General features: G+C 42.7%; 1 protein-coding gene across 1 annotated transcript in view; it reads left to right on the top strand.

Annotated features, from left to right (window-relative positions):
* The window catches only part of ntf3 (neurotrophin 3), a 50,789-nt gene extending 39,068 nt beyond the window's left edge, over positions 1 to 11,721 (top strand). Inside the window, exon 2 of the mRNA XM_034075006.1 lies at positions 10,643 to 11,721. Coding sequence (XP_033930897.1) covers positions 10,643 to 11,494 — 852 coding nt within the window. The 3' untranslated portion in view covers positions 11,495 to 11,721. The remainder of the gene's footprint in view (positions 1 to 10,642) is intronic.
* The last annotated feature ends 2,112 nt before the right edge of the window (positions 11,722 to 13,833 follow it).

Here is a 13,833-nt window from a genome sequence, read left to right as displayed (position 1 = left end):
AAATGCATCAATCTGGTGCACTTTGAGAGCAACATTAGGAGATCTATGGATAGCCTACATCTCTCAGCATCCATATGAAACAGAACTGTACACAAATGTACTTTTTCTTTATGGATATTTGACTAATCACTCCCCTTTTAAACTGTATTCTTGTGTTACTGTCCTATAGTATTCCATACCCATTTTTCATGTATTCTCTTATTCTTTAATAACTATAATGATCATATAAAGGTATTCCCCCAAATACTTGTTTACATAAATGGTGACCAAACCGTTTGAGACCCACTGAGATAAGTTAACCTACACTAAAGTTAACTATCTAAACACGGAGAGAGTCCTTACCTCACTGAGCTGACGTTATAAGATCCTCTCAGTCTGACAGGAGAGGACTCTCCTCCACCTTGGTGTAGAAACAGCTCTTTATATCCGTTAGCATAGCTAGCTAACCAGATGCTAACAACAACATTCCACGTTACCGCTCGCGCACTCACAAAATGTGCTCGTGCCACACACACACAGAGCCGAGCTTGAATGAAACACAGAGACCCATGTAGGCTACTTGTACTTGTACTGTATATCATATTATTTTCGATAGCTTTACTGTATAATCAGTGTAACAGATTAACAGATCGCCACTGGGCTTTCATCTAAACACACATCCACGTAATGATAACAAAACAAAGGTCGGGGGTCATTGGTCAAGCAACACACCAATCAGAGAGCAGCAGTGAGCACACCTGTATTCTTTATTTCTGATGTATTGCACACAAAACGTTTTCACTTATATCAGGGATCACCAACTACATTTGTCCAAGGGCCGAAATGTAACCAATAGACACTATCGCGGGCCAGCCATTTTTATATAGACCAGAATTTTATAAATAGTATTCAGATTACTTTTGGAATACTTTCTTTTTCCATAACAGATGGGTATGTTTTGGTGCACAGGAGACACTTATTTTACTGTATTAATGGCTTATCAAGAACTCAAACACAACATCTTGGTGTCATTCTGGACAGCTCTCTCATCTGCACCCACATAAAAAACATCACCCGGACTGCATTCTTTGTACTGTCTTAAAACCTTTCCTTATGAATTGTAAGGTGTCCTTGGGTGCTTTGAAAGGCGCCCCTAAATAGAATGAATTATCATTATTATTTATTATCTGAAACGATGTAATAACTTTTAAAACGTTTTCCAGTCACTTGCCCCATGCATTCAGCAGCAGCAGGCTATTCACTTTGATTTCATCCCGTTATGAAATGTCATCATTTCGACAATAAAGAAATGATACATAAACGTTATCTTGCAAATGTTATCTAACCATCTCCGTTTCTAACTTTCAATATATTTTAAAAGAGATCTCTCTCTCTCTCATCTGCATGCGGGGGTGGGGCCTCACAGACACGCTGCATCTCTCTCTCGCTCACAGACATGCTGCAGCGCTGTGCAGTGTGCACACAGTTCTGCCGGTAATGAATATTACATTTTGTGAGGAAAGTTTTACACCAATAATTCCAATAAGTATTCCAAAATGTATTCACTTCAGGTTTACGAAAGTAACTGTAATCAGACTACTCGTTTTTCAAATGTAACGCCAGCTGAATACAGTTAGCCTACTTGATTTTTTTTGTATTCTGATTACGTAACGCCATTATGTATTCCGTTACAACCCAACCCTGCTTCTAGACTACTGTCCCGCAGCTCCAGCCTCTCTGTTGGACTCTGTCGCAGCGGGGCTACTGCTGTGGTGCAGAGCGCATTAACCAGACTCTTCACAACGAAGGATCACTTCTTCTTCAGGGGAGGGAAGGTTTCGCAGTACGCAGTCTACTGTCCCGCAGCTGCTGCCTCTCTGTTGGACTCCGGTACTGCACCTTACTCACGAGACGTTGTAAACAAAGAAATGGGTGGGGGGCGAACGCAGTAACCACTCCGCCAACGCCACAGTCACCCCGTCGTGCGGGCCGGATGAGAATGTCTGGCGGGCCGGATGTGGCCCGCGGGCCGCCAGTTGGTGGTCACTGACTTATATGATTAAAAAAATTTAAAAAACGGCAAAGTGGCAATTAAGGCTTGCCCACCCTGCGTTGGGGGGGCACAGTGACTCATTTGGGGGGGGCATGGCCCGCGAATGACCCCCCATGACGCCGACCCTGCTTCATGGTGTCACCAAAATCAAACATAAAGCAACCCAGTAGCCACAGTCAACCATAGGTGAAAGAAGTTCTGTCCATATATACTGAACAGAGATGGGGTCGTTACTAAAACAAGTAATATATTACATATTACTTTAAAAAAAAGTAATATATTACACTACTTCGTTACTCTCTACATAAAGTAATTCGTTACTTTACTCGTTACTTTACTCGTTACTTTACTCGCAGGGCCGGCCCGCCCCTCCCTGCAGGCAGATCACGCAGACTGCTAAAGTTTCAAATGTTCTCTTTAGTTCAGTTTCCATTGTCGCATAAGACTGATCCAGATAGCTCCTGAATGTTTTCCTATCTGACCATGGCTGTCCTCTGTCTCCTGCTATCTGTATATTTTGCGCAGTCTATCTCTGCTCACGCTGTTGCGTCAGCGTGTTCTCCTGCGTGTTGGCCATGTGTTGCACTGGAGCCAGACTGGAGCACACCGCAAAGACTTCAGCCGAGCACGTACGAACTGCGCATGCGTAAGTGGCAATAACTCTCCTTACCAGCAGGCGGCGGTAGTGTGTATTCGTCATTCAAAACAGGCAACAACCGGAAAACAGAGAAGAAGAACAGACTACGTGTGTGATATAAATAAACAACAGCTATGTGCGTTAGCTTCACCTTAGCATGTGTTCTTTGCAGGTGTTTGTTGAGGTTTGATTATGACTGATTTTAGAAAGTAACGCGTGTCGGGGCAATGTTAGTAACTGTAGTGTGATTACTGAATTATAAAAGTAGCGCGTTACACTACTCCGTTACCGACAAAGTAATATTATTACAGTAACGCGGTGTAACAGTAACGGGTGTAACGCGTTACACCCTTTGTTAACGCGTTACTTTGTAACGCGTTACACCCTTTGTTAACGCGTTACTTTGTAACGCGTTACACCCTTTGTTAACGCGTTACTTTGTAACGCGTTACACCCAACTCTGATACTGAAGCATACTTTTTTCAGACCATAACTCTTATATAACAGCTAAAATACAAAGAGGAACTGGATCAAAAAGAGAGAGCTGCTTTCTTGACGTTGAACCGCAATGACCATCGAACAGTGTTTTATATGTTCATTTTTATCTGAGGTATAAATCAGAAGAAGAGCTTGCTTGCTGGATTAAGAAATGCTTTCAGGGTAAATTATTTGTTAATATGTCCATTAGGGTCCTTGACAGCACAAATGTGTCTGTGTGTGTGTGTTTTAAGATCCATTACAAGATGACATTGCTGCTGAACAGAAGTCCCACTGTCACTAACCAACTATTTTTGTTCGCAGCCATCTGTTTGTCCATTATGTTTCTTTTTGTTTTACCGCCTCCTCCCTCGGAAATACATTTTAACCTCCACCTGTCATTGAAAGGTTTATTGAACATGCATGTGCACTGCATTGCGACATAAACAAAAACTTCCCAAAAGCAAATCTGTTATCACCATCTGCTTATCTGTGTAAATACTATCATTACACTGGCTGACACAGGAGAAAAGTATTTTGTTATCTCATTTTGTCTTTGACTTTGCATACAGTTCTTCTAAAGGGAACACTGATGTTTATAAGCTGGGGCATCTGTATGGGCTCAGAACAGTCTCATAATACACACATGCACACAGAAGGATTCAAACTTGTATTTCCGGATCCACACTTGTGTTTTTCAATGCACACACAAATGTGTTCCGTTTCATATACATGTAAATACAATCCAATTACAGAAAAAGGTTTTACATATGTATTTTTGATCCTAACATATTTGTTTTCCGTTTAAATCCCCTGAACCTGCAAACACAAACCGCTTTCTGTGCACGGATCGCTGTGCATTCGTGTGTGGGTTTTTTGAGACTCCCCTGACGGTCAGCCGATTCGTACTTGTAATTTTTTCTATCTATAGCCAATCAGATGTCTCCTCCATTCTAAGCCAATCACATGAGCGCGCCCCCACGAGGGTATGATTTCTTGCGTTCATGACGTAGCGCTTCATGTACGCATTTTGCGCAGTCCGGTCAGCTCGCTAAACAGAGGGCGGAGCTTCAGGTGATCATGCAGAGCAGCGTGTCTCCATCAGACTCAGCAGCTGATCTGATCTCTCTCTTGCGTCCGGTTATACTTCATTCGCGTTTATGTCCATATCGATCAGATCCAGCTCTCCTAATCGGCCTTTATAGAGAGCACCGATCAAACTATTAAGAGTGAATATCGGCCGATAATGACCGGCGGGGCTCCCCCCTGTGAACAGGTCACTGTCTAGCACTGGCTTCGTAGTGCACTGATCGATTAGGCTAAGCTAACCTGTAGCTGCTATCTTTATTCAAGAGCGTGGTATTTAAATTTGAGAGCATACTTTATGTATTTATTTCCCTCAAACTCTGTCCTCGCACTCAAATAGTGCCTGCTTGCACTTACCCCCTAAACGCACCAGGAGCGTCTGCGCCGCGTTACGTTGTGGCTGCGCCACGCTGCGACCTCCTCCTGCGACCTAACACACCAGGCGCGTTTCAAAACGTTGCGGAAGCGGAGCGTCGTGTGTGCAGCCTCGCAGTTCTTAATTAACTTTAAAACATTAATATGTAGTTGTTACCTTCCACTCCACAAACTGCAGCGACTAAAAACCAGGCCTTGTCCTTTCTGATGTTGTCCTTGTAAAAAGCATTGGTTACATCGTATAACATGGTGTGTTTCTCCACTTCCATTATGAACACCTCGTCGTCCATTGTGCGTATCGTAGTGGAGGTGTTGTGATGAAGGAGGGGGGTCTGCTAAATTAGTATATATGCGGGATGGGCCTGGCCCGGATGCTCACCTTTCCACTTCCTGCGAGGGGGGGGCTGCCTGCCCAACCTTACCTTACGGCTGCGCCGCGGCAAAAATAGGATTCATCCTAATTTTAGAGAAGCGCTGCGCCGAGCCGCTTCTGGGACGCGTCTGAGCCGTAACGCGGCGCGTGTGGTGGAATAGCACCCATTGACTAGAGTGGCCGCGATCCTTACGACCGCCGCGGCCGTAACGCGGTGCAGACGCTCCTGGTGCGTTTAGGGGGTTAGATTTGCTCTGCTTGTGCTCAAACTGTACGCTTGCACTCAGATATATTGCTGCTCAGAATTATTCTGTGCGCGCTCGAAACTTTTTCTGCTCTCAGAATTATTCTGTGCGCACTCAAAACTTTTGTGCAACAATCCTGTCAAAATCCCTCAACCAATAGGAGGCCAGGTGTCCTTGCGGGTGCGTTCGCTTTACTTATTACAGCCCCGTAAGGGCGGTTACTCTTTGGTTTAGAAACTCCAGCCCTCCACGGCTTTATAACATGTACTTCACTTGTTTGATTTACAACTTTTTTTTGGGAGGAAGCACAGTTAGTAGGCCTATATATATATATATATATATATATACAAAAGTATATATATATACCAGCACCTTACATAATAGCTACGTTCAGTGGCGTACTGGGACTAAAAATCAGCCCGGGAATTTCGACCGGCCCTCGTTATCGCTAGTAAATTGTCAACGGGAGGAGGGGGCAGCGCCATATGGAGAGCTCTGGGAGGGGGGATTGCTAGTGAATTTTCCGACCGGCCCACTTCTTCCTCCAGACTGTTGTTCTGCTCCAGCACTGTTGTGCTACGGCTTGGTTCGGCCCGACGCGAAGCGGAGTGTCGACAACCATATTGTATAGATATTCGTATATCACGGCCTGAAGTGAGCTATTGCATTTATAAAACGGTTACCACATGTGGCTGGCAATGTGAAAGAAAAATACACACAATTTAAATAGTTTTTTATTATTAAATAATGAGGTTCAAAATAAAATAGTCCCTCCGTTGCCTTCTGCACAAAACATAGTGCGAGGTGGTTGCTATGCAACAATAATAACAGCTAGAGAACATAATAGACAGACAGCATTGTCGTCGTTTAGGTGCTTTTTTTTCTGGAGATAGGCACTTCTCAATCCACTCGTCCATAGTAACGGAGCGTCCACACTACAGCTCCAAAAATAGCTTGGAGCTGGGCGTGTCTGGAGCTTGGGGATTTTATTCAAGCAACACGACCAACAACCAATCACATGAATCTCCCGCTCCCGACATACAAAGCAAAAACCCCCGGGGATTTTATGCGAGCAATATATATATAAACTCCCCAAACAGGCGAAAACCTACCAGTTTCCCCCACTGTCTCTGCCACCTCCCTCCATGCCTGGTTCCTCCGGTTTGTATCCCGGTAGGTGAAGAGGGTCTGGTCATACAAAACCGGGTGATTTGCTACGGCAATAGTTAGTTTCTCCTCCGACTTTTTTTGAAATATAGAAATGAACGGCGGGATATCTCTCCCAGCTTAGACGCGGTTTGATTGGCTACGGCTTCAGCTGTCAGATTTTGGGAAACGGGATTTGATTGGCTGGCGCTGGCTACTCCGGCGTCTCAGGCGACAGAAGTTGAACATTGTTCAACTTCTGTCGCTTGAGACGCCTGAGACGCCTGGCTCTGCTACCCACAATTCAGTTCGGCGAAAAAGCGAGGCTACGTGACGTCACCCCATTGAAAGTGAATGGGCATATTGGAGCAGATTGGAGCTTTCGACGCTGTCGACGCTGTAGTGTAGACGGGCCGTCAGGCCACCCCGGAGGTCGAAGTTAACCTTAAATGTTTCCATTTTAAGCTTTGTTAGTTAGTTTCGTGACGGACGTAATGTAACAGTTGTAGCGGTTCTCAGACGCGGAGGGATACTGACTTGTGAAAAGTAACTACAATTATACCCCGGATATACGCTCATTATATCACGACTAAGAAACATCAGATTGCTTGATTTGAATTGTCCGTTTTATAAACATGTACTAACTGTGCTTACACCCCCCAAAAAGTTGTACAGCGAAGTGATGTACGGGACGCTGTAGTAAGTAAAGCGAACGCACCCGCAAGGACACCTGGCCTCCTATTGGTTGAGGGATTTTGACAGGATTGTTGCACAAAAGTTTCGAGCGCGCACAGAATAATTCTGAGAGCAGAAAAAGTTTCGAGCGCGCACAGAATAATTCTGAGCAGCAATATATCTGAGTGCAAGCGTACAGTTTGAGCACAAGCAGAGCAAATCTAAGTGCAAGCAGGCACTATTTGAGTGCGAGGGCACTATTTGAGTGCGAGGACAGAGTTTGAGGGAAATAAATACATAAAGTATGCTCTCAAATTTAAATACCACGCTCTTGAATAAAGATAGGGAATAACCCCCATACATGTGTGTATTATGAGACTGTTCTGAGCCCATACATCTGCTAGTTATTATCAACGATTGCTAGACTAAGATGAATATAATATGAATTGTTTAGTGTTTTGTCCTTGTGACCAGGGGGAGAAATGGAGTATGACTGTGCATACATATTTTTCTCCGTTTTGATACATGTAGATTCCTAGAATATGATGCTGCAGAGCACAGCCTGCTTTTTATGGTTCAGAGTTAACAAAGGTGCTTAAACTATAACCTCCATTTATAACAAGAGCCTCACATGGCCTTTGATGTGAGAGGAGCTACTGTTCTTTTCGTGGTAATAATGATTAAGAAATAATTTGAAGTCATTTTGGTTTAGCTTTGCTCGAGTTGAGGAGAAACCTGCAGGGTTGAATTATATTTACTGTATGAGTCAGAGAAAGATTTTTTTTTTCTATAGCAAAGGACAACTGAGGAGAACATTTCTAATGGGGGATGATGCGTCTTTGCAATGTAAATGCTAAAGAGAATTTAACAAAGCTACCAGTTAAAGGACAATGATTTCTCAGGGCATGGCTTAAAGAACTGTGTATCTGGCAAGGCTCAAGAACAGTTGGTTAGTAAAACTGAATGTAATGATGGTCAGACAATAAAATACTACGTCCAAAAGCATGTTTGAAACAAAATGGTATTACCAGGTTACAATCGTGCCAGGTTCAGAGTAAACCATTTCTGAAATGATGGTCAGTGTTAGATTATTATAAAATCCCGATAAACCTACTGTATCCTAACTACCCAGCACTAAACAGCGCTGCACACACAAAGTTAGCATCTCCCCTGGTGAACAAAGAGGAGCATTTAGCCGCTAAACTGACAAAAACGTTCCTCTGGAGTTGGTTGAGACCAAAACAGAGCAACAGTAGGATAATATTGAACAGAACATGACTGCTGGATGGCTTTCTTTTTTCCATGAATGGCTTTTCAATATGACATTTGAATATGTGTTGGTGTTGTGTTCACATTTTTCTTCGGCTGAGTCATCAGTGATTGCAGGTTAGGGTTAGGTTAATTCAAAGGTACATTACATCTCCAGGCTGTCGACCGCTGAGCTACCTGTCAAACTGTACAATGGCCAACAGTACAAGATGTTCTTGCTAAAATGTTCAAATTATGAAAGACACCAATCAGCTTTGGTAAAGAAAATACAAAGGAAGACAAACACATCTTATCTGAGAGCTTGTATCTTCCAAGAGATTAAAACCAGCAACACATCTTGACCTTACTGTCTGGAAACAAGCATGGGGCTGAAACGTCTGCACCGACGTACATAAACATTGGCTTTCTGACATTTAATTTTCATTTAATTTAATCGTTTATTTGAATCGGGACAGTGCACATTGATGAACACTTTAAAACAAAATAATGCTGACAAGTGTAAATGAGCCGGATTTTAGCTTTGAGCTAATTTCCATCCGTAATCCCGTCACATACAACATATAAGAACATGACAATTATATACATAGCAAAAATAAATACATGATAAGTGGGAAGAGCATGAGCAGCACACAAGTATTTACCACATGGCAGTGCAATGTAGCAGCTATGATATATAAAGTGCAAGATAAGATAAAAGTGCTACATATAGTGCATTTAGTGGTGATTACACGTCTGTTTGTTGCTCAACCATTATTTAAGTTGTCCTTTAAAACTATTGAGAGTGGGACAATCCTGTATATCAGTTGGGAGGCTATTCCAAAATGACCTGCCTTTAATGGAGAGTACATTTTGTCCAAAAGTTGTCCGTCTACGGTGGACCTCACAGTCTCCTCTGGTTTCTGACCTAGTGCAGCGTGTGTTTTCTGTGGATGAATTCCCCTGAGGGGGGAGGGGGGGGGGGGGGGGGGCAGTCCATGTAAACATTTATAAAAAAAAACACATACTTTTAAAAGACTTAAAATTGTCAAAACTCAAGAAATTGTGTTATTCAAGGATGGTACAGTGGTGATATGAATTTGGTTTTCTGTCAGAAACCTTGATAGCTCTCTTGTACAGTTGTTCTATGGGTTTCAGGTTTGTGGCACAAGCATAATGTTACTGTGATATGCAGTTCCCCCACTGATCAACACACAGGTTTTTAAACTGTAATGAATGACTGATAGTCTGTTAGAAAGACTGAAAGAGCATTTTCAGGCTTGATTCGATGACTGGGTGCGCCCAAATAAGATGTGAAGGTTGTTGGGGAAATATTTTCCAAGATCCATAACTTCGACCCAGTTTATCAGTTCATACTGTCCTGACTGAGCACAGGCACCTGCACCGTGTGGTCAACTCGTGGCCCTTTGATTGTGAATTCTCCGGCCGAAGCTCCAAATAAACCGTCAGTGTTTGCCATCAAAGCTCCAGCTCTCCTCGTGTCTCTCTGAGTCCTGACTCAGAGAGACAGTCTATTGCTTCAGAAGTCTCCCCCACAAAGGTACTATACTGTGGTAGGAAAAGCTGCTTCAGGTGAGGCTTGTTTTCATTTTGGTTTTGACTGGAGGAAGCAAGACAAGAGCCAAGGCACTGTTGGGGTGTGATGCAATCTTTGACTAAGGTTTCCAAAACTAGTAAAGATGGAAGTGTTTCTGATCATTTTGGAAAAGTACACATCAGTGAATATCCATCTATCTAATATCTAACTATTTATCCATTGATCCATTAATACACATGAAATAAAACAATTTGACTTTCTAGTATTTTTTTAAGCGTAATCTTTGTTGCTTCAATAATAAGTTCTCTCTAAGAACTAATCCTGCTTTTCCAGGGATTGGCCATTTGGCAATGTGTGTGTGCGTATGCGCAGGTGTGTTACATTTTGTGCCAAGCATTTTCATGTAATACGATTATATGTGTCAAATCACCACATGGTAGGTTGTGCATGTAGCAGCACGTCACTTCCGATTACTGTGTGCATACAAGACACATTTACCACATTTATATTGTGGTAAATGAGTTCAAGCCAAAGGCTCCCATAAAAACATGCGTAATTAACTATATAAATTTGCTAAAAAACATTGGACAAAACTGTAACCGGAAGTGTCAGTCGCAATTAATCTCTCACAGTCTATGCTGATTGTAAATAAGTGGGACAAAGGAACAGGTTAAACTACAACAATGAACTTCCTGTTGTTGCATGTATTGGCTCTTTCTACCTACTTAAGTATCTTTGCCTCACCTCTACATTGCACATCTCTTACAAGTTTCTATCCTTCTGTCTTTTGCAGATCTTGCAGGTAAATCTAGTGATGTCCATCCTGCTGTATGTGATGGTCCTCATGTACCTCTATGGTATCCAGGCGACCCACATGGACAGCAGTCGCCAGGGGCAACATCAGGAGCAGCAGCCGAATCCCGACCCGTTGAACTCCCTCATCATCCAGCTGCTACAAGCCGACCTGACGAGGGGGAGGACCAGGGGGAACGAGAGCCAACAGGGGGGGAGCAGGGACTCGCTGTCGCCTCACCTCTCTGCAAACTTTCCCTCAGAGGAGCAGGGCGATGTGGAGCGTTGGGGGGGTCGCAGCGGGGGGAGCAGTGACGACGTGGTTTTGAACTCAAATCTTCTCAGGCAACACAAGCGATTCAACTCACCTCGAGTGCTACTGAGCGACCGGCCCCCCCTTCAGCCCCCGCCGCTGTACCCCTCGGACGATTACGTGAGCGGTGGGTTGGACGGAGGGGCGGCGGGGAACAAGACACGGAAGAAGCGTTATGCTGAGCACAAGAGCTACCGTGGGGAATATTCTGTGTGCGACAGCGAGAGCCAGTGGGTGATAGATAAAACCAATGCAGTGGACACCGAAGGGCAAGCTGTCACTGTACTGGCCAAAATTAAAACCAGCGCCACGCAGAACATCAAACAATACTTTTTTGAGACGCGCTGTCTGAACCCAAGGCCCTTCAAAGGGGGCTGCAGGGGCATCGATGACAAGAACTGGAACTCGCAGTGCAAGACGACGCAGACTTATGTCCGCGCGCTGACGCAAGTTCGCAATTTAGTTGGCTGGAGGTGGATACGCATAGACACTTCCTGCGTCTGCGCGTTGTCGAGGAAACGTCCGAGACATAGGACGTAATCAAAACAATTCAAGCCTTGCTGGTGACAGCCTGTTTGAAATTCTACTTCCTGCAAAGGATTTTTTATTTCCTGTCACAGTTCTCCATCACGGGATTATGAATCATGTTGTAAGGACACTTTGCTAAAGAAACTTCTACTGAAGAAACCTTGGGTCCACTTAAAATTCACATCAATGTGCTGCAAATCCACCACGGTGCAATTGCCGCCGCAGAAGAACTCGTTTGAGAGGGGCTGGGGGGGGGGGGGGGGGGGGGGGGGGGGGGGGGACGTGTGACGGGGAACTGTACATATAAATTATTTAAATTATATGAAATGCATGTAGTTTATACATGTTTATCTATCTATATATGACGTATAAATATATTTGTGTTATTTATTGAAATAAATCTTCTTAAAAAAGGAAGAGAATGTCTATGAAAAAGGAATGAAACAAGCTATGAACTCATTTTGAGACTTTATTACAGAGCTGGGCTGCAAAGGTGCTCGACAGTAGGACTTTACATGTGCCTTGACCCGTGTGGCTGCAGAGCAGAGAGATAGGACACAGGAACTCACACACAGCCATTGCCACAAATGTTTTATGGATGAACCTAAAAAGTGACGGTCCTGTCCCATAGACAAATATGGGTCCACATTCCTAGAATTTCCCCTTAATGAGGTGTCAGGCATCCTGTGACCAAAACACTTATCTGAGATTTGTGACCAAGTATGTACATTCACACTGCATTATACTGCTGTAAAGAAAACAAGTCCGTTCATTCCTCTGGGAGAGAGTTTTGAAAAAATAAAAAATAAGAATTTATCTGAGTGACTAACAGAGTTTGTTTTTCATCAGACTACCTCTGGTCAACACATTTGACTTGACTGTTATCATGAGCTGTTTCTGCTTCTTCCTATTAATAAAAAAGTACATATTTCTTAAAAGCTGGAAATATTTTATTAACAAATAAGTTTATATGTTGTTGGTTTATTTAAAAGGTGAGAAATATTGTAATATATTCAGGTTATAAAAAACGATATATAATACAGTGGCCCTTCAAAATAGATATTCACCAGCTGCTGCCGTCTTTGCATTAGTGGTTGCTGTTTATCGCTTCTAAAATGGATTACATTGGAAGAACATCGATTCTTTTCATAACAAGGATATAAGCCAAATACAAGATGTTGTGTAATAAAATGTAAGCGTCCCTCGTTTACTTTGAGAAAAAGTATTTCTAACATGTTGACGTTTTAACCATAACTTGAGTACCACAATCAGGTAAGGGAGTTGGAGTAAGATGGACTAATTGTTAGTTTTGGTATTGTTTTGGGATCTGTCGATAGTAGTAACAAGCATAGAGAATATTAAGATGCTCGATTTTTCCTTGCTCAAATTTGTTTGTGTAATGCTGTCTTTCACTTTTGCGTTCAGGGACTTTGAGAGGGAAAGGGTGATAGTTAGGGTCTGGGTTAGGGTTAGATCAATAGTCATCTGATCAGATGTTTTACACTTCACTTAGCCCACCAGATACATTATTGACAGAGAACAGAGATTTCAAAGGGAGCTTTACCACATGGGGATTTGGGAAAATATGTGAAGGAGGATATGTACAAAGTGTGTCTATGTGTGTGTAAATGGTAAGTGATATTTTAGTTTCAGAAAGTCCTGAAGCTGCCTCGCATCATTTCACTCAAACTGAACAAAGCATTGTTCTAAAGGGCCTTCAACAATGGCTCCCACTGCGAGTTTCAGAATAAATGCAAAAATGATTCAAATGTTTGTGATGGTTATCATCACGGCATTCTTATTATCTATGATATTAGTCACAGCATTTAGAGTTAGGAAGACCTTGAAAATGCAATGGTGTTGTTCAAGAGCAAACCATATCCAACAATCCTGAACACATCCTGCTTCTAAAAAGGAGGTTTGAGAAACATCATAAGCAGCAAAAAACAACCATCATAAAAATGGCGTAATACCTGAGGTGAAATGATACAACTGGTGCAACAGTCTGAGAGCAAAGCCACGTCACGTTAATGTAAAATAATATATCAAACGACTGAGAGAAATTGAGAAATTGGAAATCAAATGAGGCATATCTCCAAATGTGCAGTGAGACAGAAACACTAGAGACAATGTGATTGACATATATGAATCTGTCATTATCAAATTCTCCAGAGGTCACCCACCGCACATAATCACAGCTGGGAGTTAACAGTTAAGGAATGCTGTGTGTTAGATGGGTCCAACGCAATACCACTGTGTTTTTTAAAATGAATTGAATGAACTTCTTTTTAGTAATACCGTTTTTCTGTTCAGTTCACACAATTTTAAACCATTATCTTTGGAGTACTGGT

This window comes from Pseudochaenichthys georgianus, chromosome 23 (assembly GCF_902827115.2).
Source record: "Pseudochaenichthys georgianus chromosome 23, fPseGeo1.2, whole genome shotgun sequence".
Classification (NCBI taxonomy): Eukaryota; Metazoa; Chordata; class Actinopteri; order Perciformes; family Channichthyidae; genus Pseudochaenichthys; species Pseudochaenichthys georgianus.
Note: the sequence above shows the minus strand (reverse complement) of the source record. Positions and strands in the feature narration are given on the sequence as shown.